The sequence below is a fragment of the Branchiostoma lanceolatum genome, chromosome 10 (assembly GCF_035083965.1).
Source record: "Branchiostoma lanceolatum isolate klBraLanc5 chromosome 10, klBraLanc5.hap2, whole genome shotgun sequence".
NCBI lineage: Eukaryota > Metazoa > Chordata > Leptocardii > Amphioxiformes > Branchiostomatidae > Branchiostoma > Branchiostoma lanceolatum.
Genome location: NC_089731.1, coordinates 10,370,380 through 10,394,734, shown reverse-complemented (window position 1 = coordinate 10,394,734; position 24,355 = coordinate 10,370,380). Strand labels below are relative to the sequence as shown.

Here is a 24,355-nt window from a genome sequence, read left to right as displayed (position 1 = left end):
TAGACTAGAATGTTGAAAAAGATCACAAAATATAGTGAGGTGTGGTGAGTTGAAATGAAATCCCACTAGAAGTGAGAACCGTTTCGTCTATACGATCGTTCAAAACGTCATGCAAGAGAGTGGTTTGACCTCTGACCTCCAAACCTTACGACCTGTTCCTGTCCTTGGTGCTGAATGCCACATCAACCATCTTGCCCCAATCTTCAGCTAGGCCCTGTTCATTAGAACGGCACAGGTGGGCGTGGCTGCTATGGCAACAACCAATTGCACCGGTGGCTAGAGGGGTCTACAAAGACTGAAGCTTCGAAGACATATAAGAAAAATCTGCATTTAGATTACCAGTTCTTTATATCCGATATGTTTTGAACTTTTGAACACTTGAATGTCTACCTCCCACCTACAGATTACTTTTCTGTTAACGTTACGTTCAGAAAAACAAAACTCCATTGGATACACGTCATGCCGATGTTTTTATTCTATTCAGACTAATCACGGTATTGTTTTTAATATTCACGCATACTTAACTGTGATAAAGTGCGCACCCCCCACGTGCCCGTGCAGTACCAGTAGAGATGTACCAGCAAGCCCAGCCTGTCCGTACCTCTCGCGCGGGGACCGGCAACGGACAACCCAGCGGCCCGCCAAATCTCCTCCTATCCCTCGGCACGGTGCAAATGGGCGTTCCTGTCATGACAACAACGCTGGTGTGAAGTATAAAGAACGACTGGGAGCGTCCACAGACATATACGAGGAAGCCGAAGCAGTAAAGCCACAGGGTCTCCCGCCAAAGCCACGCCTAGACGCCCAAGACCTATCGTCTGAAGGTAGCTTACGTTTTCTGTAGCTTCCTCACCCTCTAAGCATGCGATTTTGTAGAATCTGAAGATTTTTCTTAATTTTGCCTACTATTTCATGTATGCCATAACATACCAAAAGTTAGCCTGGAATCCAAACCTATTATAGCTCCCGAGTCTCTTGGGAGCTATAATAGGTTTGGATTCCAGGCTAACTAAAAGTCTAAAAGAGCATGTCTTCTCATTAAGTCAGATACATTATGCTCGAGACAATCTCGACTCACCGAGGGCGAGAACTATAGCCAACTGATTCAGTTTTCTTTCAGTTCAAGTCTCGAGGCATTGTGTTGTTGTTTGACTTTACCCACAAATATATGGTACTGTAAATGCAGAAACGTTTGCGGGGATTTGATTTCTCTATAGTGAGAAAATAGAGTGTTCGCGGTGGTTTTTAGTTCGCGTTTGAAAAAATAGTGGCACTACAATCACACAAAGGAATGGCTTTTGTCGATGGTTTTAAGATCGCGGTAAAGATTTCACTGCGAAAATCGCGAACATAAAACCACCGCAAGCATTTCTGCATTTACAACAAGAGTTCTACGACCTCATACCTTCGCCAAATGATTTTAACCTAAATATGACTAATGTATTAGGAGTGTTTCTCATCAATTATAAATCATACCAGTTGATCATCTTCACCCAAACAACATATTAAGTTGTCCAAAGTATGAGCTTAACAAAGAATGTTATGGTAACATTTATCCAAAGGACCATTATGCTAATGAGGTCCTTATTAGCATAATGATTCAATGGTGTCCACATTCACACAAATTCCAAATGCCACAAGTGGCCAGCCATACTTTCCTTCAATTTAATTGTGTCGGTTGTTCACGCCAAGGATACCTCCAACGCGCGATACAAGGACTTAGTGGAATGGGACAGAATGGCATTGAATTCTGCTATGGATGCTGATTGGTCCAGTAAAATAAAATGACCAACCATTGCATGTAGACTCATATAGACGTGTTTAATCTGTGGGAATATAATTACCAAGTAGCCCATATGTACCTCCATGGTTAATATCGATTGGCTGCTGACTGGCTAATGGATAAAGTCCAATTGATTTCTAATCATCGTCATCAGATTTCTAATATCTATTCTGATTGGTTTGTACCGTTCCTTTTGGCCAATCAGCTTTCGATGCAAAATGTTTTAATGGTGTTCCCGCATAGCAAACACAACTACATGTACTGGTATATGCTGATTTGGCACCATAGCATATATTGACCAATCAATGTATACCTACCATGGCGCTTAAGTAAATTTGCAGCATCTATTCTATCAACTGCTAGGGGTCGCTCTTAGATATCAAATGTAAAACCGTATTGGAAATATTACTATGCTGCCGTTCTTTTTGCTTCCGCTTGATCACGCCCTTGTCACGCGGCGAAAAAACAGCGTTGACCTTCTTGACTACCAGGATTGTGTGCAGCCGTTTAGTTGTTTCCTATCGTTGGGCAGAGAGAAGTAGGGAAACTATGCAGAGAGGTAACTTTGATGAAGTAATGCAACTTCTATGGCTTCAAATCCTCCTATATGCCCGGGTGATAAACGTTGACTGACGTAATTTTATTATCAAAATCATCCCGGATTTGCTTTGAGCGTTGTGTTAATCCTAGCGCCTCCGTGTTGCCCATTTGATACTACAGAATACCAACTTGCTACTCTAACTGAATTACTAATGATCGACAAGTACATATTCTGAGCAAGTATTCGATATTCAGGGAATGCCCTTGACGAAATACATGGCCAAAATCTCACAACGTGACCTGTATCTTCTGGACCAGTCGTAGCGACTCACCCGCATGAAGTCCCGTCGCGCAACCCGTGGCCGTTGCAAACCGTTATGTTGTCGAGATTCTAGACATTTAGATGATCTAAATTTATATAGTTACGAGCAAGCCTTTAGGTGTGAACATTGAATGATACCTTGTTATATAGTTCAAAGTGGAGACAAATTCCCTTCTTCTTCTCTTCTGCCCAGTATCACAGCTGCACTCAAAATCTTAGTGGCTACAAAACACAACAAACTTTAACAACTTTCAATGACGAAGTAAAGATGAAACAGACTTCTTGTAAAGCTGACTGCAAACACACACAACATTTTATTCATGAATCATCTAAAATAAATCAGTATGACATGCACATTTTGATGGCTAAGCCATAAGTTTAAAATAACATCTCATATACTAGTACCCTGGTCCAATGTTTAGCTTCATGCATCAAAAACAGTTTAAAGACAGTAACTGTATGTCCCTTCAATGAAGCATGTACTTTGTAAAACTGCTCAATGCAACAGCTACACCAGACAATAGTCCCATGGATGGCTGCTGGCACCGGCGAATCCCTTATCCCTACAGCAGATCCAGACCGAGGGAAGGAGGATTCTCTGGATCTGGATCAAGCAGACACGTGGGACATGTTGGCAGTACATGCCCAAGTTGCTTGGCTTAGAGATAACACATACCTTTTCTTTCCCTGTCTTAAAAACATTGTCTTCTTTCAGTACAAAGCAAAGCAACTTCTGCAGAAGTTCATATGGGATGTAATACAACATGTAGTAATAAAGTCTTAATTGTTGTGACTTGATGCACAATGTATCTTTATATAATATCTTTAGTTGTGTTCTGTGCTCTAAAATATTAGCCTTATTAGCTTTCCGTTCGCTTTATTATATAGTCTGTAGAGCGCATAAAATCTTCTCATACTTCTCAAGTTCATAGTTGAACATAAATCAAGTTACTCAAACATTCTGCAACAACCTTTGAAAGATAGATCCCTACAGTACTACATGTTTTAAAGACTAAAATCAACAATGCAAGAATCCTGTTAGCCCAAACTTCCACTGTTGAAATGTAAGTCTTGTATTGCCCCCTTGTATTATTGTCATTTTCAATGACCATTTTCAATAACTTTTTCAATGACTATGCAGACACTGTTTCTAAAAACTATTCTTAGACTACACTATGGACGTTTGAGTACATCAGATTTGTCGATTGGCATCACTGTCTGCCATGGGGGGCTCTTGAACCAACGCTCTGTTGGCTCGAAGGACAAACTCCTCCTCTGACACGTCAGCGAGAGATGGCACCTAAGGGATCGTGGCTGGCGAATGGAGGGGAGACGCACGGCAGTTCCAGGCAGAGCGTCGGACCGGCGTCACCACGAGCCACCATTGCTAGTCTTCTAGAGCGCCTGAGTGTTTGACTAAAATACATTACAAATTACTTATAGTTATACTAGCTTAATGATTAGTAATAGTTATAAACTCAGCTAATGTCCATTTTGTAGCAAGCCAATCCGATCTAACAAACATACCTGTTGAATGTAGACCTCCTTTTTGGAGTGTTGAATAGCGCTGAAGGCCGCACATGATCCGGAGACGGGGTCCTTAACGCCAGGATACTGTTGAACCTCCTAGCAGCAGACCCTGGAGACGGGGTCCTGAACGTCAGGATATGGTTGAACCGGGGGGACGGGGTCTTCCCCTTTTCCTTCAGCCTGGACTGTTCTACATGTAGCTCTTGTCTGTGAAGAAACCATACAAAAAAAATTTTGGTGAGCACAACATTTGTCTCTATGAACAAAAAGAACAAATGATTGATATCAATGATATTGACCACTGATCCATATTTGGCCTTCAACTTGAGGGGCCAATGCAATGTGACATACAGTGCAAGAAATATGGTTGGCTGGGAAAAACTGACGGGACTGTTTTCGAGCTGCAATTATTAGCATTATATAGGCAAATATATAAAAGATTGTTTTGTTATTAGAAAAAATAATGATACTCAAAATTAGCCAAACTTGAATCATGTAAAACCTAAGATAGTAATTTTGTTGAAGTGAATAGTTTTATTCCATACTCATGTCTTGTTCTATGTTTACTGTTGTTGCCATACTTTGTACCTGCTATAATAGTCGTGCAATAAAGTTCTTCTTCTATAATAGTACACGAAACTGCAATAGACAATCAGTGCAACATGCAAGTACATGTATGTCCTTTTGTGTCTCATTCATATGATATATATGTTTAAAAAAATGTTCAAAGCAGTTTTGGTGCATAAACAGGCTGACACATGATAAACAATATCTCCTTACTTTGCATCCCCTGAGTGCCCTATATATAATCAGAAAAGGGGTTGTCCAAGGAGTTTTTAATCATTCATCTTGTGCTTGTAATAAATTGTATGTTTGTTCTAACCTAAACACAATAAAGATGATTTTAACTCTCTTTCTGACCTCATGGATGTTTTCTTTGGTGCAGCTGCTGCTGCCCCCATCATGTCCGAGTCATTCTCATCCTCCCGACCGTCACTTCTGTTCTCAAGATCAGTCTCCTCATGTGTCACAGCTGTGTTGGCAGGTCCTGCAGTTTCTGGGAGATCCATGGCACTCGGGCGATGAGGGAATGTTACGATGTTGTCTGTTGCTTGTCCCATGTCCTGTCCTGCATGTCCCATGTCTTGTCCCACATCACCTGCCATCTCAGGTTGATTCTCTTCTACATAATCCTTGAGTTTCCTCAGTTTTGGTTTGAGGTTGAGGTTACGGCACCGTGTCAGCGGCTGGGAGAACAGTGTCTTACTGGCACTGGAAGGCCGCCATGGGGGTCTTTTGCTGAGAATACAGAGAGAGATGCCATTATGTTAAACCTATGTGTGTATGCATTTGTAGCACATGGAATAAAGGGGTATAGTTTCTTCATCATAGATAGCGAATAGCGTCACTGTTCAAACTTCTCCAGATAACTGTAATTTACATACACAAAAAAACATATTATGAAATCAATGTTTTGCCGGTGGAACTATTTGTTTGTCAAAGAAAATACACCTACATGTTATAAGTAAAGTTATGTATATCAATTATCACAAAGCATTCTGGTAGTTTCTACAACAGATTCTAGTCAAGAAAAAGCAAGATGAACAACAAAGGATGAGACGATGGGAGACAACAGGACTATCAAACACAGTTACACCTGGCTGCTTACCTGTCATCCTGGACTTTATTCTCCTTTTGCTTCCTCTTGGGAGCAGATGTTTTCCTGAAACAGTAGAAATGATTTATTTTCTTTCTAATCAGTTTTCAATTCAGTGATCAGTAAATACAAATCATCTACGTATACACGAAAACGGCATTGCAAAAGTGGCACAAAAATGAGCACTTGAAAACAATACAATTTCAAAACTATCATTCATACTGGCTAGTGTAAGTCAGTGACCCTCTCCTGACAATTGTACTGAATTCAGAAACTTAATTTGAGTAACCCTAATGTAATGTGGGGAATTATCAATTTTCTGATCAGAAGGAGTCATACTTCACAGAGCTTCCCCTTGAGGGTGGAAGGTTGGCCTCGTTGGTACCGCTGCGCTTAACAATACCAGGAGTCATGGGTTCCCTTCCTGGCCTGTGCTGCCGCCCATTGTCCTCACGCCACTTCTGCAGCTGCTCGAAACGTAACTCTGCAAGGAAAAAAACTCATCATGATCAGGTATACAAAAATGTACATGCTTATTGAGATGTGCCATCATGGAGATTTGGCTTTTTTCCCCATTCTTTCTAGAAAACTGACTCAAACATAAGAAATAAAATTTGAATATGCTGACCAATCCGCCATGATCAGGTATACATGCATATTGAGAGGTGCCACTGTTGAGATTTGTGTTGCAGCATCTACGTACGTTTAAAAGCTTTTCCCAAAATCTAGACAACTGCCTCAAACATTAGAAATGATATTTGTACACTCTGACCAATAAGGTGACTAAAAAGCCATATTTGCATTGTGTATTCCTTACTAGTAGGTACTGAACTCACAAAGGAAGTAGCTGTACTAGTGGAGACTGGATATTGCACGAAATGCTTCAGACTCAAGAGACAACAACATATCGCATCGTGCAGTCAAAAGTCCTTTCCACACCACATGGTGCCATATCCATTTCTTGGGCCTAAGCGAGTAAGGGCCATCTTTATGATTTTAGTCAATAATCAAAAGTCCATACCAGGAGCGGCATGCCATCTGATTCACTCATATTTCATGTACCAGCTATATCCACTGTGATACCCATGACTATGACTAATTACCATGAATGATGATGCAACAATGTTGATTGTAAGGCCACAGCAAGTAAATTTTATGGATGACATCAGCGTACACATTGATTTTCGCCAGATTTTTGAAATTTTGAAATAAAAAACATTTTTTACCCTTCGGCAATGGTCAACATACCAAAAATAGTACAATATGTCGAAAACTACTGTCAGTTCTATTGCAACAACGTTCTAGATGCCATAAAAAGGCATTTGCGCATGTAAGAATGGTGAAAACTCTGAGTGTAGAAATGCGTTGTACAATTATTGTGTTTGCAAGCTGTAATTAATAAGATTGCACGTCGGGTGATTTCTAAGGCATGGCAATTCAGTGGGGACAGCAATAGCGGAGAGCTAGTAAGAGAACTTCAGCTGAGGAAAAGTGAGCAGAGCCAGCAACATGTAGTCACCTCAGTCTGCCTCTTGACTCAGGAGACTCCCGTGTCCAGTGTACGGAAACCTTGTCTCTGCCGTCTTGCTATACAAACCTGGCTCTAAATCCATAATCTGATTATTTTAACGTTGATATTAGTCAGTGTTAGTTAATGTTTTATTGAATACAGGGAAAAAAAGACTTGTTGTAATACTGTGTTTTAACGTTAACACCTAAATTATTCTTACGTGCGGCAAAAATAGTTACTCAAGCAACTGGATAAACTTTTGAAAAAAGAAGATAAATTCATGACAAGGTTTTATGCTAATAGTTCAATTAGCTACTGTTGTTTACCTACAGCAAGAAGGTTTTATATAGGGCGTATTCACGTGACGTCATCACCCCTGCCCTCCGTGGGCGGCCATGTTGGTGCTCACCCTGCAGCGAAGTTTCTCGGTGTCCGACGGTCTCTAAATTTCCAAGGAATGCGAAGTCGTCTGATCGCTGTTTTATTATATGCAAAGAGTCTCCAGCCTCACATCCTTTTCGCTACAAAAATCCAATTTCACCTACTGGAAATGACCCATTATCGACGAGCGAGGAAATGTTTTCCCCAGCAGCCTACAAACATGGCCGCTAAACTGTTTACAGAGTACGCATAAAATCAGTTCACAGCATACAATTGTTCCAAGGCCTGCAACCACGTAGTACAGTGTCTTGAGTCATGAAAAATTTTGTTGACAGGGAGTACGTTATGATCGGGAAAGTTCGACGTTGAAAGACCCCCCAGTTTACGAACGTATCTCAAGCAACGACTACACGGTGCCGCCACTGTGTTACACAACGGGCCTGTAATTTGCTTTTCGATCAGATACAAACTTTAAACAAATGTTTCCATACACTCACGTTGATTCTCAAACTTCAACTATTTAGATCCGCTGTTCGTATGTCAGAAATCCACTTTTGTTTCAGTCGTTAGTCCCTTCGTATGTTCCCTCACCTACACGAGAAACGCCAAACCAATCTTACTGTTACCCGATCAGTGTGTGCTTTATCAGTCCCAATCCAACATCTGACCACGAGGCAAAACACCATGATTGTGAGACAAAACGTTTCGAAGGGAAATTGTGAATGGCGTAGAAAACATCTGCCATATATACGGAGAGTTCCATAGGGCTCCACTATCAAGTGAGCACCAACATGGCCGCCAGTGCGCGTTGCTAGGGGGAGGGTCACGTGACTGAATACGCCCTATAGAAGGAGAGCGGACGAGCTGAGTCTCTATTGTACTATGCGTGTAACGGGTGTGAAAAGTCAATGTCGCGTCAAGGTGCGAATTACCCCGATATGCATACACCCCACGCCCAGAGCTTGGCAACTTTGCTTTTTTTTTTTTTTTTTTTTTTTTTTTTATTCAAACATTTAAACAGAGATACAGAGTGACAAAAGGGGGCGCACTCAAGTGCAAGACTTATTTTGACGCTACCCCTTACATAAAAAAAACATACATATTTTACAGAGAGAAATCAAGTACAAATGAAAAGCAAAGGAAAATCACATCAGACAGAAAATAATACATTGTACTTAATATTACAAGAAAGGATAAGCGCAAGTCCAGTTTCCCACCCACTGATGAAATAGTTGGACACATTACAAAAAATGCCAGGACAACTGTGTTTTAAAAACGCTTAGTTGTAGTGATGAAGTTTTGGGTTGCTAATAGAATATTGGAGTTAACAACAGATGAATGTGAAGGACTACCACGGAGTAAAACGGAAACTTTAGCGTTGTCCGATAATGATGGGAAATTAAGAGTGTGTCCTAAGAGCCTGGAGAGTTTGCCGAGGAGGGTTGAGCGTTGGGCATTGTACATAGGGCAGTGGAGTAAATAATGTGGTACTGTTTCGCGTTGGCACCCGCAGTTACATGCTGGGCTGTTTAACAATCCTCGAGTAAAGAGACTGTGGTTTAGACTACAGGTGCCAATGCGAAGGCGTAATAGGTGAACACAGGAAAGGCGAGGGCCATGGCTAAAATAGTTGAGCTTAACAGGTCGTATGGTTTTTAGGAGAACAGTTCGAAATTGACAGTAGTTTAAAGAGCGAGTTGACAAATCGAGGTTGTTCCAGTGGTGCGTCGAGTACGGAACAAAGGACCTGGCAAAACGATTTGTTGAATAATTTAGAGGTTTTAAGTTCATCCTATTACGCAATTCGTATGAACATGATGAGAGGATAGGTGTGGGTGCTAGTTGAGACAGGTAGTTTCGGGTTTGACCATTTACAATTTTATAGAACAAACATAATCTATGAAGGTGTCTTCTGTCTGACAGTGTTTCCCAACCAAGTTCGTTCCTAGTTGCCAAGTAAGAAGATCCCTTGATGGCGCCTGTTACAACAAGGGCACAGTGATATTGTATGCGTTCAATTTGCTCGGCTGTTGTACCGTGCCAAATGACGTCGCCGTACTCAAGACAGGGGCGTATATATGATTTATATAAAGTTTCGAGGATATGACGAGGCAGTTTGAATTTTAGGCCGCTAAAGAGATCAATACTTTTGGATACCTTGGTTATAATGTAATTAGTGTGGGAATTCCAGGACATGTTGGAGCTCAGTATAACTCCAATATGTTTATGGATATCGACTGACTTTATCACACTGTTGTTAAGAAAGAGGGGTGGGTGAACAAGGGGATCTCTTTTGGCTGAGAAGCACATTTCTTCTGATTTTTTGGGATTTAGCTCCATGAGCCACTGGGTGGCCCAAGCATGAATTCTGGACAGGTCGGCGTTTAGACAGGCAGCAGAATCAAAAGGGTTGTCTACAATTTGAAGAAGGGAGCTGTCGTCGGCAAATAGGAATGGGAGGGAAATAAGGTCATTTACAATGTCATTTATATAAACGAGAAAGAATAATGGGCCTAATATTGACCCCTGTGGAACACCAGCGTTGGTCATGTCCCAGGCAGAAGACTGGCCGTCAATGACTACACGCTGTGACCTGTTTCTTAGATAACTGTCAATCCAATTAATGAGTGGTCCTTCTATACCATTTCTTTGTAGCTTAAAGATAAGTCTACTTTGCTTTGTTTTCACGGGTGTGACCAAGGAGGCATAATGACTCTGTGTGGAGCAACTTCGATCTTTTTTCAGTTACTTTTGAGGAGGACTTTGAAACATTTGAGTTACAAGAATGCAACGTGGAAGATGATCTCTCTAACGGCGAGAATCAAAGCACTGCGGCAACCAACGCTGCCGCCGGCAGCCGCGCGGTACATTTGATTGCGAAGTCTGTGAGAATGTATACAAAACCGCCGGATGGCTTGAAAAACACAAGTCTTAGAGAACAGTATCTTTTAATGTGCATATATGCCGACTGAGGAGAAATTACAAACTTAGCTTGACTTGGCTCGCATTCCCTGGAGCCCAGACTAGTACCGGGTCGCTAGCGATTTCCTTCGGCGGCGGTCCAAGAAGTCAGCCCGCCCGGACTACCGGTAGAACTCCCCCAATACGCTGATAATTTACGGCATCGGTGGGCTTGGAGCTTTCGGTCGCCGAAGGGATTGAGGAGAAGGAACCGGCTAAAGAAACCAGGTAAAAGGCCCGATAAACAGTCTGGATCCCAGGGTAGGCTCGCATACACCTTCTTCTGTAAACATTGCAATCGGGAGCCGAAATAAATCGGCCTAAAAGTCTCCTAAGGAAACACATAGCTATCCAAAACATGACCGAAGAACTCATGGATACCAACCGAGGACCTCCATGCACGAACGGGCACGAAAATCATACAAAAAGTCACTCCCAGGTGCCGGAAAATCTACCCAGGGTCCGTCGACCAAAACAACAAATTTGGAACGAGGACCCCTTCAGCTACTCAGAAAAAAATAAAACTTACCGAAGAAAAACGATACAAATTTTTTGTGGCAACATGAATTTATAGGTATGAATCTATATTTCTTACGCTAAAAACCGGAGACTTGTCAACAAAAATGACCATAAACTTGCCACAAGTAGTCGCACGGCAAAAATTCAAGTATCTAGATGACCGCCATTTTGTCCTCGATCGAATGATGACGTCTGCCGAACCCTACCGGGTATTCCAAATAAGTAAATCGTCGGAAACCCGAGGCATCTCGGCTGCCGGTCGGCTCAAGCTCGGCACGTGTGACGTCATGCCGAAGCTCCTTTGCATAGAAAACCGCGATTCACGCATCGGTTCAAAGATGGCGCCGCGCCAGCTATTCACAATGGGTCGCAGCGGGGCGAAACAAAAGGACCCAGCGGGGCGCTAGCTCGTCCGCTCTCCTTCTATATTAACGTTTTAACGTTTAGAGAAAAGTAGTAACGTTAGAATTTTAGAAACTATTTTTTTTTCTAAACGTTAAATCGCGGTCGCTTTCAATCACTTCCAAAGTGTCAAAATTGCCAAATATTTGAAAACATCTTTGGAAAGACACCCTCCACCATCTCACTGGCGAGTTTTGTCAGATGTAGTCGTTAACGCAAGTTAGAAAGGGATTTGTCGGGGAAATGGCTGATACGAATCTGAGTTTCAATGCGATTCACGTGGTTTGATTGGTCGGGGTGCAATGGCGGCGGTAAAAATGGACCACCGGCGACAACGACAACCGCATAATTTGTCTCTCAAAATGCGGGAGATACGGCGCTTTAATATACAACAAAAATTACCCAAATTTCCAGCAAGGTAATTAAGTAGCTGCTTAGTGTAAAATTGCGACATGTTAAACCCTTTCTTTCGCGCGTTTTGAGGAGCAGAAAAACATTACCTGCAGCAGACTTTCTGTTTGCGTGGGCTCCATTTTCCGCCATGTTTTCAAACTAAAAATCTGTTCGAACATGATTCGTCAAATATATACATCTGGACATCTACATTTTACAAAACAGGGGGTACACAAAACTTGTCATTTTAATAGGAAATAAAAAAAAATCACACATTTGTTATGAATAAGAATTTAATACTAAACATTCAATATTTTCTTGGATATTCGTTAGTGTCGATTCTATTCGGTGTATGTTGTCCATATAGATTTCTTTCAAAATACCTACTCTTCTCTACTCTACCTAAATTGGTAATGTACTATTCCATTTACCTAGGGGATAAAGAATGGCAACGTCACAATTAGAAGGGTGTACAAGGGTGCATCAGGTATAGGTAGGATGAATGAGAGTGCACAAGGGTGTACGAGAGTGATGCAGAATCAGTATAGGATGAATTAGAAGGGTGTACAAGGGTGCATCAGGTATAGGTAGGATGAATGAGAGTGCACAAGGGTGTACGAGAGTGATGCAGAAACAGTAGGATGAATAGGAAGGGTGTACAAGGGTGCACGTGTCCCCTTGCACTTCAAGCTAAAAGTCATTCAGTCAGACAGTCCACGTTGTACTGCGTATTGCTACGTCGTATTTCAGACATATGTCGTACTCCGCCCCAAAAGCACCTGGCTGGCTGAAAGACGACGTATTTGAGTTTTCACCGGAATAAAAACCTTAAACGTTTCGATCCCCCTGCCTGACATCTGCTTGGAGATCTAAATGTTTGAACTTCCCGCGCTTTGCAGAGCTGTGGGGACACCGCGCGGGTGATGTCATAGATACAGGAAGCGGAATTTCTTGGGTTTTTTTCTGGGAACAGACCAAAATCAATACGCGCGCGGACGTCATCCATAAAAATTACTTGGTGCAGCCTTAGGTTAAGTTTGCAGCCGAATAAGTAATTTCTTTGGTTCGATAACCAGGCTGCACAACGGTGGGTCAACGTAGAAAACAATTTCTTCTCCGCAAACTCACTTGAACCAAAAAAGAACGTTAGTGCGCAAGTCATACGCGGTTGAATAGACGTGATAGACGCACACGTGAGGTACGACCTAAGCGGTTTTTGTTGCCTTCTATATCACACTTTTCGTTCCCGCAAACTGCCCGGCCGGGACCCGTTCAGATATGTGACCGTAGCGCGAGCCGCGGAACTCTCCTGGCCAATCATTGAACGTTTTTTTTTTCCGCATTCTTCTATCCATACCCCCGCATGAAGGCCTGGTGGTGGAGAGTACCAGTACCGGATTGAGGAGCTGCATTTTATGTGTCGGTCGATAGATGTCCCCACAGTGTCTGGACCCATGTCGCCACACGCATAGCATGGGATGTTCCGTTACAAAAGTATTTCTTGATGTACAGATTACTAGTAATTTGTGGGAATGTATTTTGTCTTTCAGTTGTTATTCTGCAACAAGATCCACAGTCATTGGTTCGGTGAAAGAAAAGATGAAATCTCGAGACTTGCTTTAAATTCCCTCAGCCCATTGCTCAGCCCAAGGAGTGTTTAAACTGTCCTTGCTCAGCCAGAGACATTTGCAATTTCTTTCATTCTTTTGTCAGCTAGAAATTATTGCCATTGAAATTCTGAAATCTATCATTGTGGGACAGAATCATAGGTGATATTAAACTAATCATAACAAGAGTTCTACGACCTCATACCTTCGCCAAATGATCTTTAATAACCTTTATGACTGACGTATAGGCAGTGTTTCTCATCAATTATGAATCATACCAGTTGGTCGTCTTCACCCAAATAACATAAGTTGTCCAAAGTAGGACTATGAGCTAAACAAAGAAGGCTGTGCTAACATTTATCATCAATTATGCAAATAAGCTCCTTATTAGCATAATTTGATTCAATGGTGTTCACATTCACACTACTTCCAAATGCCACAAGTATGAAATTGCCGTCATTAACTAGTATGGAATTATAGTAGTTTGACATTAATTATACAAATAAGTCTACATTTGCATATTTTCTATCTATCAACATTCCTTTCTTCCTCAGTTACAAATTCGCATATTTGAATAGTCATATCATGGAACACAGCGGGTTTTTGAATTGCCTCTTTAATTATGCAAATTAGAATCTGATTTGCATCATTATCATCCAATCAAACAAAGCACCACGTAAGTTATAGAGTTATAGTATTTCTCATTAATTATGCAAATTAGGTCTTCATTTGCATAGTTGATATTTATTACTATTTCTCTCTTCCTCGGTCATGTCACATGTTTGAGAGTCCTACCATGGAATTTGGAGGATGTATCAATTTTCATCATTAGTTATGCAAATTAGATACTGATTTGCATAATAAGTATTAAATCATGTAAATCATCACTCAAGCTATCCACTTAGCAAAAAGCATGACCATCCATCAAGCCCTTCTTGAGTTATTCCCTTTCACATTCTGAAGCAAAACCTGCTCCTGCAGTCCCAGAAAATGCCGCTAGGGTGTCCAAACCGATACCTTTTACTCTCTTTCCAAAGAGCTATCTACCACTCAAAAGTCGGTTCCATAGCATATCCAAAACATGAGATATCAAAACAGGAATTTCCGCTGCAGTACTATAACAAGCCGCTAGGGGGGCCAAAATCTAATCATTTTCAGGTCTCACCAAGACCTACCAACATACCAAATATCAAGACAACCCATCCAGGCATTCTTGAGTTATGCTGGTCTTCTTATACATACAAACGCTACCCTATGCATAACCTTCTCGGCGAAGGTAACTACGTGCACAGTGCCTTGAGGAACAGTGCAATTTCACAAGATCAAGATCTAAAAGTCAGTGAGAAGCCAATTTGTGCCAGCCAACACGTTTTAGGTGACACGGTAAAACCCCCTGGCCCAATGGGAATATCTCCTTACTACACCAGTAACACTTCCCCTACACGAGTAACACATTCCAGCTGGTACCCTGAGCTAGTAGTATATACAGACTCATACAATGTAACACATTTTTACACTTTTCTCGTTAATTATGCAAAGTACTTCGCCCAAAATCTAATCATCTTGAGATTTCCCACATACACATCAACACACTAAATATGACAACAATCCACCCAGGCGTTCTTGACTTATTCTGTTCACTAACAGACACACAGACAAGCAGCAAAACATAGACTTCTCGGCAATCTTTCTCTCTCCCTTGTTTGCTTTGATTCCGTTATGTACAGATAGGACAACGAAACCAGACCAGAAAACTGCAGGAACTTGAGTTGGAACTGGAACGAGAGAAAGCCAAGCGTGCGGAGCTAGGGTTGCAGCTCAGAATGGGAAAGAACAATCGCCAGACCAACGACACAAACCTCACCAACATCGTCAGCGCCCTCGACAATCGCCTCTCACAGATGGAAGCCACCGTCGTGACATCTGAAAACTACTATGACCACAGTCTCGATACCGTGCTCAACCCAGCCTCCTCCTGCCTTCTCATCAAACAGAACAACCCCTCCAGCCAGGACGGCGTCTACTTCCTCATCGGAAAGGACGGAACCATCTACCAGACCTACTGCGACATGACCACGGCCGGAGGCGGCTGGACGCTGGTCTCCAGCGTGCACGAGGACGACATGTACGGCAAGTGTACGGCCGGGGATCGCTGGTCCAGCACCCGCGGGAACAACATCAACTACCCCGGCGGAGATGGCAACTGGGCCAACGTGCACACTTTCGGCTCCATGGGGTCGGCCACCAGCGACGACTACAAGAACCCAGGCTACTTCAGCATCAGCGCCTCCAACGTCATGCTATGGCACGTGCCGAACAACGTGCCGCCGGAAGAGTACAAAACCGCCGCCTACCTACGGTACCGCACCTCCAACGGTTTCCTAGATGGCTACGGAGGAAACCTGTACTCGCTGTTCAAAGATCAGTTTCCTATTGCTTACGGATTGGGCACACGTATCCACGACAACGGTCCGGCAATCCCTATTGTGTATGGTATGGGCAATAATGCTTTGGTACAGTCACTGCTGCCTCCGAACCTTGTTTCACGGGATGAAGCTGTCCCTGGTTATGTGCACTTTCGAGTGTTCAACTACCAGCGCGCTTGTCATGCCGTTTGTCCTGGCGTCAAATTCGTCGATGGCAACTCCGAGCACGTGTGTATCGGCGGAGGTGGGTACTGGCCGGAAGGTGCACCTAAGCAGTGCGGCGATTACGTCGCCAAAGACTGGAGCGGCTATGGTACCGAGAAGAAATGGAGCGCCAACAAACGTGTCACTGAGTCCGTCATCATGTTCTTTTATCGCTGAAGAAAGTCTGCAAAACATTCACTTCTATTTACTAATTCAAACAAAATCCTTATATTAGTCAAACGGAATGGAGAATTTGGAACTAAAGACATTTGTTTGCACTTTATCCTACTGCAGTTTGTCGGCACGTTATGGATTTGTAAATAAGGAGCCTAACCTGTAGTGACTTGTCATCAACTATCAGTGCTGTAGATGGTAATTCAGTACCGAGGACAGAGGCACTAGTCTTGTTGTGTTATTCAGCACCAGGGGCATCGGTCTTTTTGATGTGTCATTCAGCATCAGGGACAAAGACACCAGTCTTGTTGGCGTGTCATTCAGCACCAGGGACATATAGACACCAGTCTTGTTGGCGTGTCATTCAGCATCAGGGACATAGGCACTAGTCTTGTTGGCGTGTCATTCAACACCAGGAACAAAGCCACCAGTCTTGTTGGCGTGGCATTCAGCACCAGGGACAAAGACACCAGTCTTGTTGGTGTGTCATTCTGCACCAGGGACAGGGACACCAGTCTTGTTGGTGTGTCATTCCGCACCGTGGACAGGGACAATAGTCTTGTTGGAGTGTCATTCAGCACCAGAGACAGAGACACCAGTCTTGTTGGTGTATCATTCAGCACCAGGGACAGGGGTACTAGTCTTGTTGGTGTGTCATTCAACACCAGGGCGAGTAAAACCAGTCTTGTTGGTGTATCATTCAGGGACAGGGACACCAGACTCGGTGTGTCCTTCACACCAGGTACAGAGACACTAGTTTTGTTGGTGTGTCATTCAGCACCTGTCCCTGGCACCAGGGATACCATCTTGTTGGTGCGTCATTCAGCAGCACCCGGTACAGGAGCACCAGTGGTGCTGTGTCATTTAGCACCAGGGACAGGGACACCTGTATTGTTTCATTCAGCTGAAATGTTGATAAATGTGTCGTGAGCACATAACTTACAGTTCATATATGAGCAGGACTCCATGAAGACTCCAAACTATAGCAGCTATAGTATACACATATCTGCAAATGGAAAATCTTAGAAGCGTTTCAAATGAAACGTATGTACAGGATCGATCAAAACTAATGATATCATCGAAACACTCATATATAATTTACAACAGCATATATTGCCTGGTAGCATGTACAATATGTACAGATATTCCTCACTGTGTCATATGTTTCGTATCGTAGACATCTTGCAATAGGACATTTGAATTGAAGACAAAGTTGAATCCAATATAACAATGTACATCATTCTACAATAGCATAACTTTATCATTGTGATGGAAATGAGATTCATTACATCACTTTCTACCAATAAATAATGCTAGTTTGTTCAGTGAACTTATTAATTATTGCACTTGTCCTACCAGCAACACATCCCATACCAAGATCATACTTCTAGTGACTCAAAACTGACCAATGTATTAGCTCAAAGTTGGATGCACTGAATGGTTTGCGTGTGTGTGTGTGTGTGTGTGTGTGTGTGTGTGTGTGTGTGTGCATGTGCATGTGTATGTGTGTGCGTGTCTCTCCCTCTCTCCCTCTCTTTGTATGTATGCGTTTGTGTGTGTGTGTGTGTGTGCGTTTGTGTGCGTATGTTTGTTTGTGTGTGTGTGTGTGTGTGTGTGTGTGTGTGTGTGTGTGTGTGTGTGTGTGTGTGTGTGTGTGTGTGTGTGTTCCCCTTAGGAATGGTTTAGAATTGGCCACTTTGGTGGGCAATGTGGTGTCATCCTCTGACATCCTCATCCCCTAACAGACTGACATGATAGCTGTACATATAAACATGCCAACAGCAAGTTTAGTAATATTGTCTAAGATATTGTCTCGGTGTTAACCATTGCCCGCGTCATGGAGCCTGTGACGAAGCGAAAGGTTAGTTACTCTTAGGCAATGATTAAACCACTGAATGGTAGCGACAAATTACGTGCTACCTTTCCAAGCGACATGGCGAACAAGACAGAAGACGGCGAGATGGCGTCTCCCTGTCCAGAGATCTATCTCACCCCTCCTCCTCAGCCAAACGTCAAGAAAGACGGGCAACTAACGGACGAGCAACTCAGACTGTTCTATGAAGAGGTAAACTGGTGTTTCCTTCTGATAGACAGATAACAGTGTGTGTTAAAGGTGTTAAACCTTAAAAGATTAAATTTAAAACGTTTATTTAGACAAATACATCATTTGCCAAGTCTAATATGAAATTGTCGTGGCAACGTTAAGCAAGAACTTACTTTCATATTTTTTGTTGAGTTCATAACGTCAGTATCTATGTTCTGCGTGCACAAAAACAAGGTTGAAGTCCACTCCAGGGTGGCGTCTGTTGTAGACTCTGTACGAGAGGCCAAAGGTATAATTCAGAGGTTAAATAGCCTTGTTACATGCCTGCTGAACAAGTACTACAACAGCAGATTGGTCGCACGTTTTAATATTGATATCGAAATTCCTGTCATACTGTATCACAGACTTTGCATGAAGTAATCATAATGCTCCCAAAGGTCCTGGGTTCGAATCCTCTGACATGCCACCGATGTCATGCCCTTGGGAAAGGCACTTTACTCACTCGACCCAGGTGTAAAAATGGGTGCCTGACTCCGGTTAGGGAGGTAAAAGGCGGTGGAAGGAAAAGGTTGGGCTCCACCTTCCAATACCTTGCCCTAGACACGGTGGATAACAACCCACTGGCCTTACGGTCTCAAACAGGCTACGGGACTACCTTTACTTGTTAACCATAAAGAGTATTTGATTATTGTCATATACGCCAAACTGATGTATTTCGTCCCGCTATTCCGGTTGTTTGCCAGAATCGTTCCTTTTTCAGGGCTTTGTCGTGGTGAGAGATTTCTTCACACCGGAGGAACTGCAGCCAGTGCGGGATGCCATCGCCTACCTCATGGACGACTTGGCTGACAGAATGTTTGACGCCGGCTTGATCAAAAGTACGGGATATCAACGTTTTTAAAACTCTTCATATTGTCGATCTAGAAAACATACATAAAACTGCGTGGTCAAGGAAACTACGACGCAACCTGAGGAAGCCAGCAGGAAAAGACGTCGACAGAATTAACGGATGAAATTTCATATTTTTTTAGTCAAGTTTAAGTGAGAAGAGATATTACAGACGTGGTGGTGACGCACTCAAGTTGACAAACTTATATTAGCGTCACCAGTAGACATATACACACAAGACACAAAAGTAAGAGATAAGAAACTTATAACAAACATGATGCGCTGACTTATGATGAAGCCAGAATTAAGGAAATACAAAGACGTCGATAGAATTATAAGATGAAATTAATCTTAACCTCATAGATTATACTTTATCATCCTGGGAAGGGCTTCTCGGTTGGGGCTGCACCCGTCTTTCGGAAGGGAGGTAGAATGGGAATCCTGTATTCGAGGAGGGCCAGCAACTCCTCCCTGTAATATTATACCCTGTTACAGAAACAGCAAGGAAACTCGCTGATTAGGCACTACATGATGAACAACATTGTAGAGAAGATACCTGTTCTTCTTCCCTTCGTAAATGAACGTTGATCTTGTCCTTCTACCTCGTTGTAGATAAGCACGAGAATGCCAACTTGTTTGAGCGGTTGATTCTCCTGGAGAAGGAGTATCCGGGAATTTCCGTTATCCTGCACAAGACCCCAAAACTACCACAGGTAAGAACACGAACAACAAAACGGCTGATCTTTTTTTATCATTAAATGACATTTAATTACAGGACTTGAGGACGGCAAACACCAGCAGGTGGTTTATGTCAGTGTCGTCATCGAAACAAATGGTATAACAAAATACAATCAAACAGATACAGTCAAACAAATACTGAAAGCAAAGCGAGAAATAAGAAAGTAATATAAGATATACCGTAGGTAAGCAAATCTTTGCTAATGGCGGAGGTTCGGGGTATATACTGGACATTTGCATGTCGGTTTCAGATTTCAATACAAAAAGGGATGGCATGACAGAAAGAAAAATGAGTGAAAACCCATAGGTTGAAAGACCTTTAATGTCTGATACTATAATTAGTTTCGTGTAGAGGATATTTGAAGTTCTGTATTTTTTCTGCAGGGGTTCCGTGATCTGTGGGCCCATGACCGCCTGCTGAACGTGATGGAGCAGCTTGTAGGTCCTGAGATAGCCGGACATCCCAACTGGAACCTGCGGCCTAAGGTACACCTAATCTACAAGTAAAGGGAAGGGCAAACTTAGTTCACGGTTAAGAGACTAAATCGGCCAACCATTGGGTGTTCAGTAAGCTTTGTATGTTCCCTGTACGTAATACATTTTCTTACAAATGCCCCCAGGCTTTAGCTGAGTTACGGTCTTGTGTAATCTGTTTGTAACTGAAGGAGACAGTAGCTGCTAACCCTATAAAACACATTTTCAACAGACGCCGCAAAATCAGCAAATGGACGTGCCGTGGCACCAAGGTAAAAATGGTCTTTTATACACCCACCAGGGCAAGAACATTTAGTAAACACATTTCGGTCATTCTGAGTGAGTCATAGATTGAATGAATACGTTAATTGAAAGGCTTGATGATCTTGCGTTTTATTTTTGTATTAATATAATCGGTCGTGAAAGTTTAATATTTTTTTTATCCTGTCATTTAAATCAACTGACTTTCTATGATGTTAGCTAGAATACGTACCGTCTAGATATAACGTCCACACCCAATTTGCAAGTCGTCCTCATGAAAACGCCATTGTTGGAGAGATGGGAAGGGAAACATGTTGTGTTTAGAGGCATATGTGCTTTTCCTTTACGTTTCTATCCTGTGCCTTGCTATGCTGTTGTTATCATTATCATACACGAATCATACTGTCCAAAAGGACTATATATTTATTTTCAACGTTCCAGATAATGCCTACTTCGCCCCAGAACTGCTGGGTACGTTTGTGGGTACGGCGTGGATTCCTTTCCTTGACGTTAACGCTGAGAACGGGTGTATGCAGATGGTGAAGTATGGACATCGTAAGGGCGTCACCGCTAAACACGTGTGCTGTATGGGAGGGACCTGGTATGTGGAGATGGCTGAGGGGGAGCTGACAAACACTCTAGGTACGATCTGGCCTTCAACGTCAACAAGATTTAAAATATCAAATTATGTTTATCCTTATTACCTCTATGAAAATAGGAGGTATTTTTTTACAGTTACGTGTGCGTGTGCGTGCGTGTCCGTCGGAATAACTTAAGAATCTCTGGATATGATTGCGATTGTCAAGGTCGACTTTTGGACTCCTGGTGGCCAATCTTGGTGCTGCAGCAAACTTCCTTTTTTGCATATTTGGTCCTGGACAAGCTGTGGTCTTGCTTTCTCGTTCCAGCAATGTTTATGTCGGTCAAAGAAACGGACTTGTTATGATCCGACAACAAATATGTCCCAATGTTCTATCCACATGATGTGCAATGGTTTGGGTCTCAGGTAGTGACAAAACGACAAGTGGAAATCGTTTTCCAGTGATTTCAAAATTTGGCTCTTTTGTCACCATGTTGTCTGTAGGTTGTGACCCGGATAAGGATGTTGTCACCTGTGATATCAACTTCGGGAGTGTCATCTTCTTCAACAACGCCACCCCTCACAGAAGGTATGTACTGCAGCCATGAGCTCTGAAAATTCACCTGCCAATGCATGGTGATCCTCCTAGTGATACGATAACATACATGTGGGGGGTCGGATGGGGAATGGGTAAGAAGATTTTCACACTACAGTATGAACTTCACTTGAAAGTTCATCTGTGTTGGTGGAAGTAATTCTGAATCAAATATGCAAATTGCCAACACAAAAGTTGTACCCAAATTTTCGACTGATCAGCTCCAGTCTTGAAAGCCAAAACAGTATGGACTGTTTTGCATGCTATTGTACAAAGTAAGTAAAGCATTCTGGAAAAATATAGCAGCGTCTAAATGTGCCAGTTATGTTAATCTACAATACGACATGTTAGGAAACAACACAGGAGTGCATTCGCAAACGAAATGGCGAAAATGATTCTATCAGGTTGGTAGAACATAGGATATTGGAGATTTGTTTAACACAACCAGTAACTCTCACTTGCTGACGTTTCGGTTTCTGTCAGACACCTTTCTCAGAGCTTCTGACTGGAGTACTGCTTCTTACCGCTATAAGTAGCCGAAGTAGGTGGCGCTTTTGCGGAACGTCAGCAGGTGAGAGTTACTGGTTGTGTTAAAAGAATCTCCAATGATCCTGTTTGATACGGCAGTGTGATCCTTCTCCTAGCCTGCCGAACGTGTCCAACGAGGTGCGCTGGAGTCTGGACCTGCGCTGGATGGACCCCGCCAAACCCGTGGGCATCTGGGGGCTGAAGGACTGCCTGCCCATGCGCTCAGCAAAGAACCCGGACCTGAAGATCGACTGGGAGACATTCGAAGCCGTGGATCGCAACAAACAACAACAAAGGAGCATGGTGGGTCTGTCTGAAACTATTACAGGGACTGGGAAGGATCTTTTCGGGAGACCGGTGTTTTTTGGCGACGCATCAGAAGCGAGCCATAGTATGGTTTTCTGATGCAATAGTAACTTGAGTTCCGCAAATTCATTCCTCCGCATATCTAAAATCTTGTGAACCGGAGTAGTAAGAGGAGTTCTTCTCTAGGAGCAAATGTAACAATACAACATTGGATTCTTGTCCGTTTTCTTCTAGGAAAACGAAGTAGGTGCTGAGAACGACTTTGACACTACCATCCAGGGTCCGTGGATGAAGAGATGGGAGATTGTCAACCACAACAAGCACACGGAGGCCTTCTATTCGGCCAAGTAATGCGTGCAGTGGCTGGCCTCTAGCAGTTGGGCAGAAATTCTACAGTTTTCCGCTGAGCTCATCGTTGCCACAGTACTAGTTCATCCATCCATCCATGCGTCCGTCCGTCCATCCATCAATTCATTCATTCCCCCACCAGGCTGTCAGGTCTACTATCGTACCAATCAGTGCTGAATGGTGTGATTGACTCAGTAATTGTGTTCACATTGTACCCCTCCCCGTGAAAGAAAGAACCCTTGTAAATGACAGAATTGTACATGATAGCTACATCGATATACGTACATACAGACTGAGATACGATGATGTGGAAATACTGTTGTTGAGATTCAAATCAAGTACCTTCTCATAAGTTTAAATCTAGCGTTTGCTAACATAAATATCATTACTATTCTATCACCATGAAACCCATGTCAGTGTCATTTTACGACGACGGTAAATGTAGATGAAGCGAATGTCAGTAGAAACGCAAACAATTCTAATTGTACAAGTACATGTGCACACAACGTTTATCTTATTAAATGCTGAAATTCGCATGATGAGTTTGGTAGAATGTGTAAAACCTATAGCCTAGCTGCCATCTAAAGTAGTTTTGTAGTATGGGAGCCGTGAATTAAGAACTAAGCTTGGATGGTACCCAGGTCCCTGTACCTAAATTGGAAGCAGACTCACAGTTGAGCTCCTGTAACTGGGAGACCCCTGTTCGAATCCGGGGTAGAGCATCCTGGTTGGAGCTGCATTTGAATTTCGGAAGGGACGTAACGTGGGGATCCCGTGTTCGAGGAGTGCGTCGAGCACGTTAAAAGAGCCTCATCACCCAGATAGGTACCTACTGGTTGTACTTCAGATGAATCATAGAACCTATAGCTAGGCCTCATTGATATTTCTTACAAAACTTTTAGCCGGCTGTTATATTGAGCTGTCTGGGTGAATGCCATTCTTCAGTGAACACATTTAACATTTAATATGAAGTTAGTTGCCACTACGTAGTCAGTGACTCATCCTTTTCAAGAATATGATGCAATTGGCTAAAATCGCTTTCATTAAATCTGAGGGCATCTAATTAAATGTGAAAATCTTTAGTTGCTTAAAAATCTTCCAATCTTCTGTTTATCATGATTCATTTTTGTAACAAAGCAGTGTAGATCATCGTTAACTTTGCATGGAGACCACGAAATAGCACG

The 24,355-nt window shown here is 42.6% G+C and overlaps 3 protein-coding genes across 4 annotated transcripts; 2 read left to right on the top strand and 1 right to left on the bottom strand.

Moving 5' to 3' along the window:
- Positions 1 to 2,924: 2,924 nt before the first annotated feature.
- On the bottom strand, positions 2,925 to 12,175 carry LOC136444102 (uncharacterized). Of its 2 annotated transcripts, none has more exons than XM_066441596.1 (6): positions 12,106 to 12,175; positions 6,172 to 6,316; positions 5,845 to 5,898; positions 5,097 to 5,474; positions 4,173 to 4,382; positions 2,925 to 4,061 (listed from the first exon to the last, which is right to left on the bottom strand). In XM_066441596.1, the coding sequence occupies exons 1-6, from the start codon at positions 12,146 to 12,148 to the stop codon at positions 3,929 to 3,931; spliced, it is 963 nt and encodes a 320-aa protein (XP_066297693.1). In that variant the 5' UTR covers positions 12,149 to 12,175; the 3' UTR covers positions 2,925 to 3,928. The 2 variants fall into 2 exon arrangements, with proteins under 2 accessions (XP_066297693.1, XP_066297695.1); XM_066441598.1 differs by lacking the exon at positions 12,106 to 12,175 and adding an exon at positions 11,280 to 11,560.
- Positions 12,176 to 15,337: 3,162 nt separating this feature from the next.
- LOC136444100 (intelectin-1a-like) lies at positions 15,338 to 16,809 on the top strand. Its single transcript, XM_066441594.1, has one exon. It carries the CDS (start codon positions 15,429 to 15,431, stop codon positions 16,410 to 16,412), a length of 984 nt encoding a protein of 327 aa, XP_066297691.1. The 5' UTR covers positions 15,338 to 15,428; the 3' UTR covers positions 16,413 to 16,809.
- Positions 16,810 to 18,317: 1,508 nt separating this feature from the next.
- Positions 18,318 to 23,705, top strand: LOC136444096 (phytanoyl-CoA dioxygenase domain-containing protein 1 homolog). The gene is made up of 9 exons (XM_066441590.1): positions 18,318 to 18,474; positions 19,214 to 19,331; positions 19,954 to 20,054; positions 20,464 to 20,565; positions 20,786 to 20,825; positions 21,256 to 21,456; positions 21,899 to 21,983; positions 22,634 to 22,820; positions 23,058 to 23,705. Exons 1-9 carry the CDS (start codon positions 18,343 to 18,345, stop codon positions 23,172 to 23,174), a joined length of 1,083 nt encoding a protein of 360 aa, XP_066297687.1. The 5' UTR covers positions 18,318 to 18,342; the 3' UTR covers positions 23,175 to 23,705.
- Positions 23,706 to 24,355: the final 650 nt, after the last annotated feature.

Bases quoted from the DNA above. Each gene is read 5' to 3' on its own strand.
- LOC136444102 (XM_066441596.1), bottom strand. From the start codon at position 12,148: ATGGCGGAAAATGGAGCCCACGCAAACAGAAAGTCTGCTGCAG. The intron at 5,475-5,844 runs GTAAGCAGCCAG...CTGTATTCTCAG, and splicing joins AATAAAGTCCAGGATGACAG to CAAAAGACCCCCATGGCGGC. The intron at 4,383-5,096 runs GTCAGAAAGAGA...GTTTCTTCACAG, and splicing joins CCAAAGAAAACATCCATGAG to ACAAGAGCTACATGTAGAAC.
- LOC136444100 (XM_066441594.1), top strand. From the start codon at position 15,429: ATGGGAAAGAACAATCGCCAGACCAACGACACAAACCTCACCAACATC.
- LOC136444096 (XM_066441590.1), top strand. From the start codon at position 18,343: ATGGCGAACAAGACAGAAGACGGCGAGATGGCGTCTCCCTGTCCAGAG. The intron at 20,826-21,255 runs GTAAAAATGGTC...TCAACGTTCCAG, and splicing joins GGACGTGCCGTGGCACCAAG to ATAATGCCTACTTCGCCCCA. The intron at 21,457-21,898 runs GTACGATCTGGC...TGTTGTCTGTAG, and splicing joins GGAGCTGACAAACACTCTAG to GTTGTGACCCGGATAAGGAT.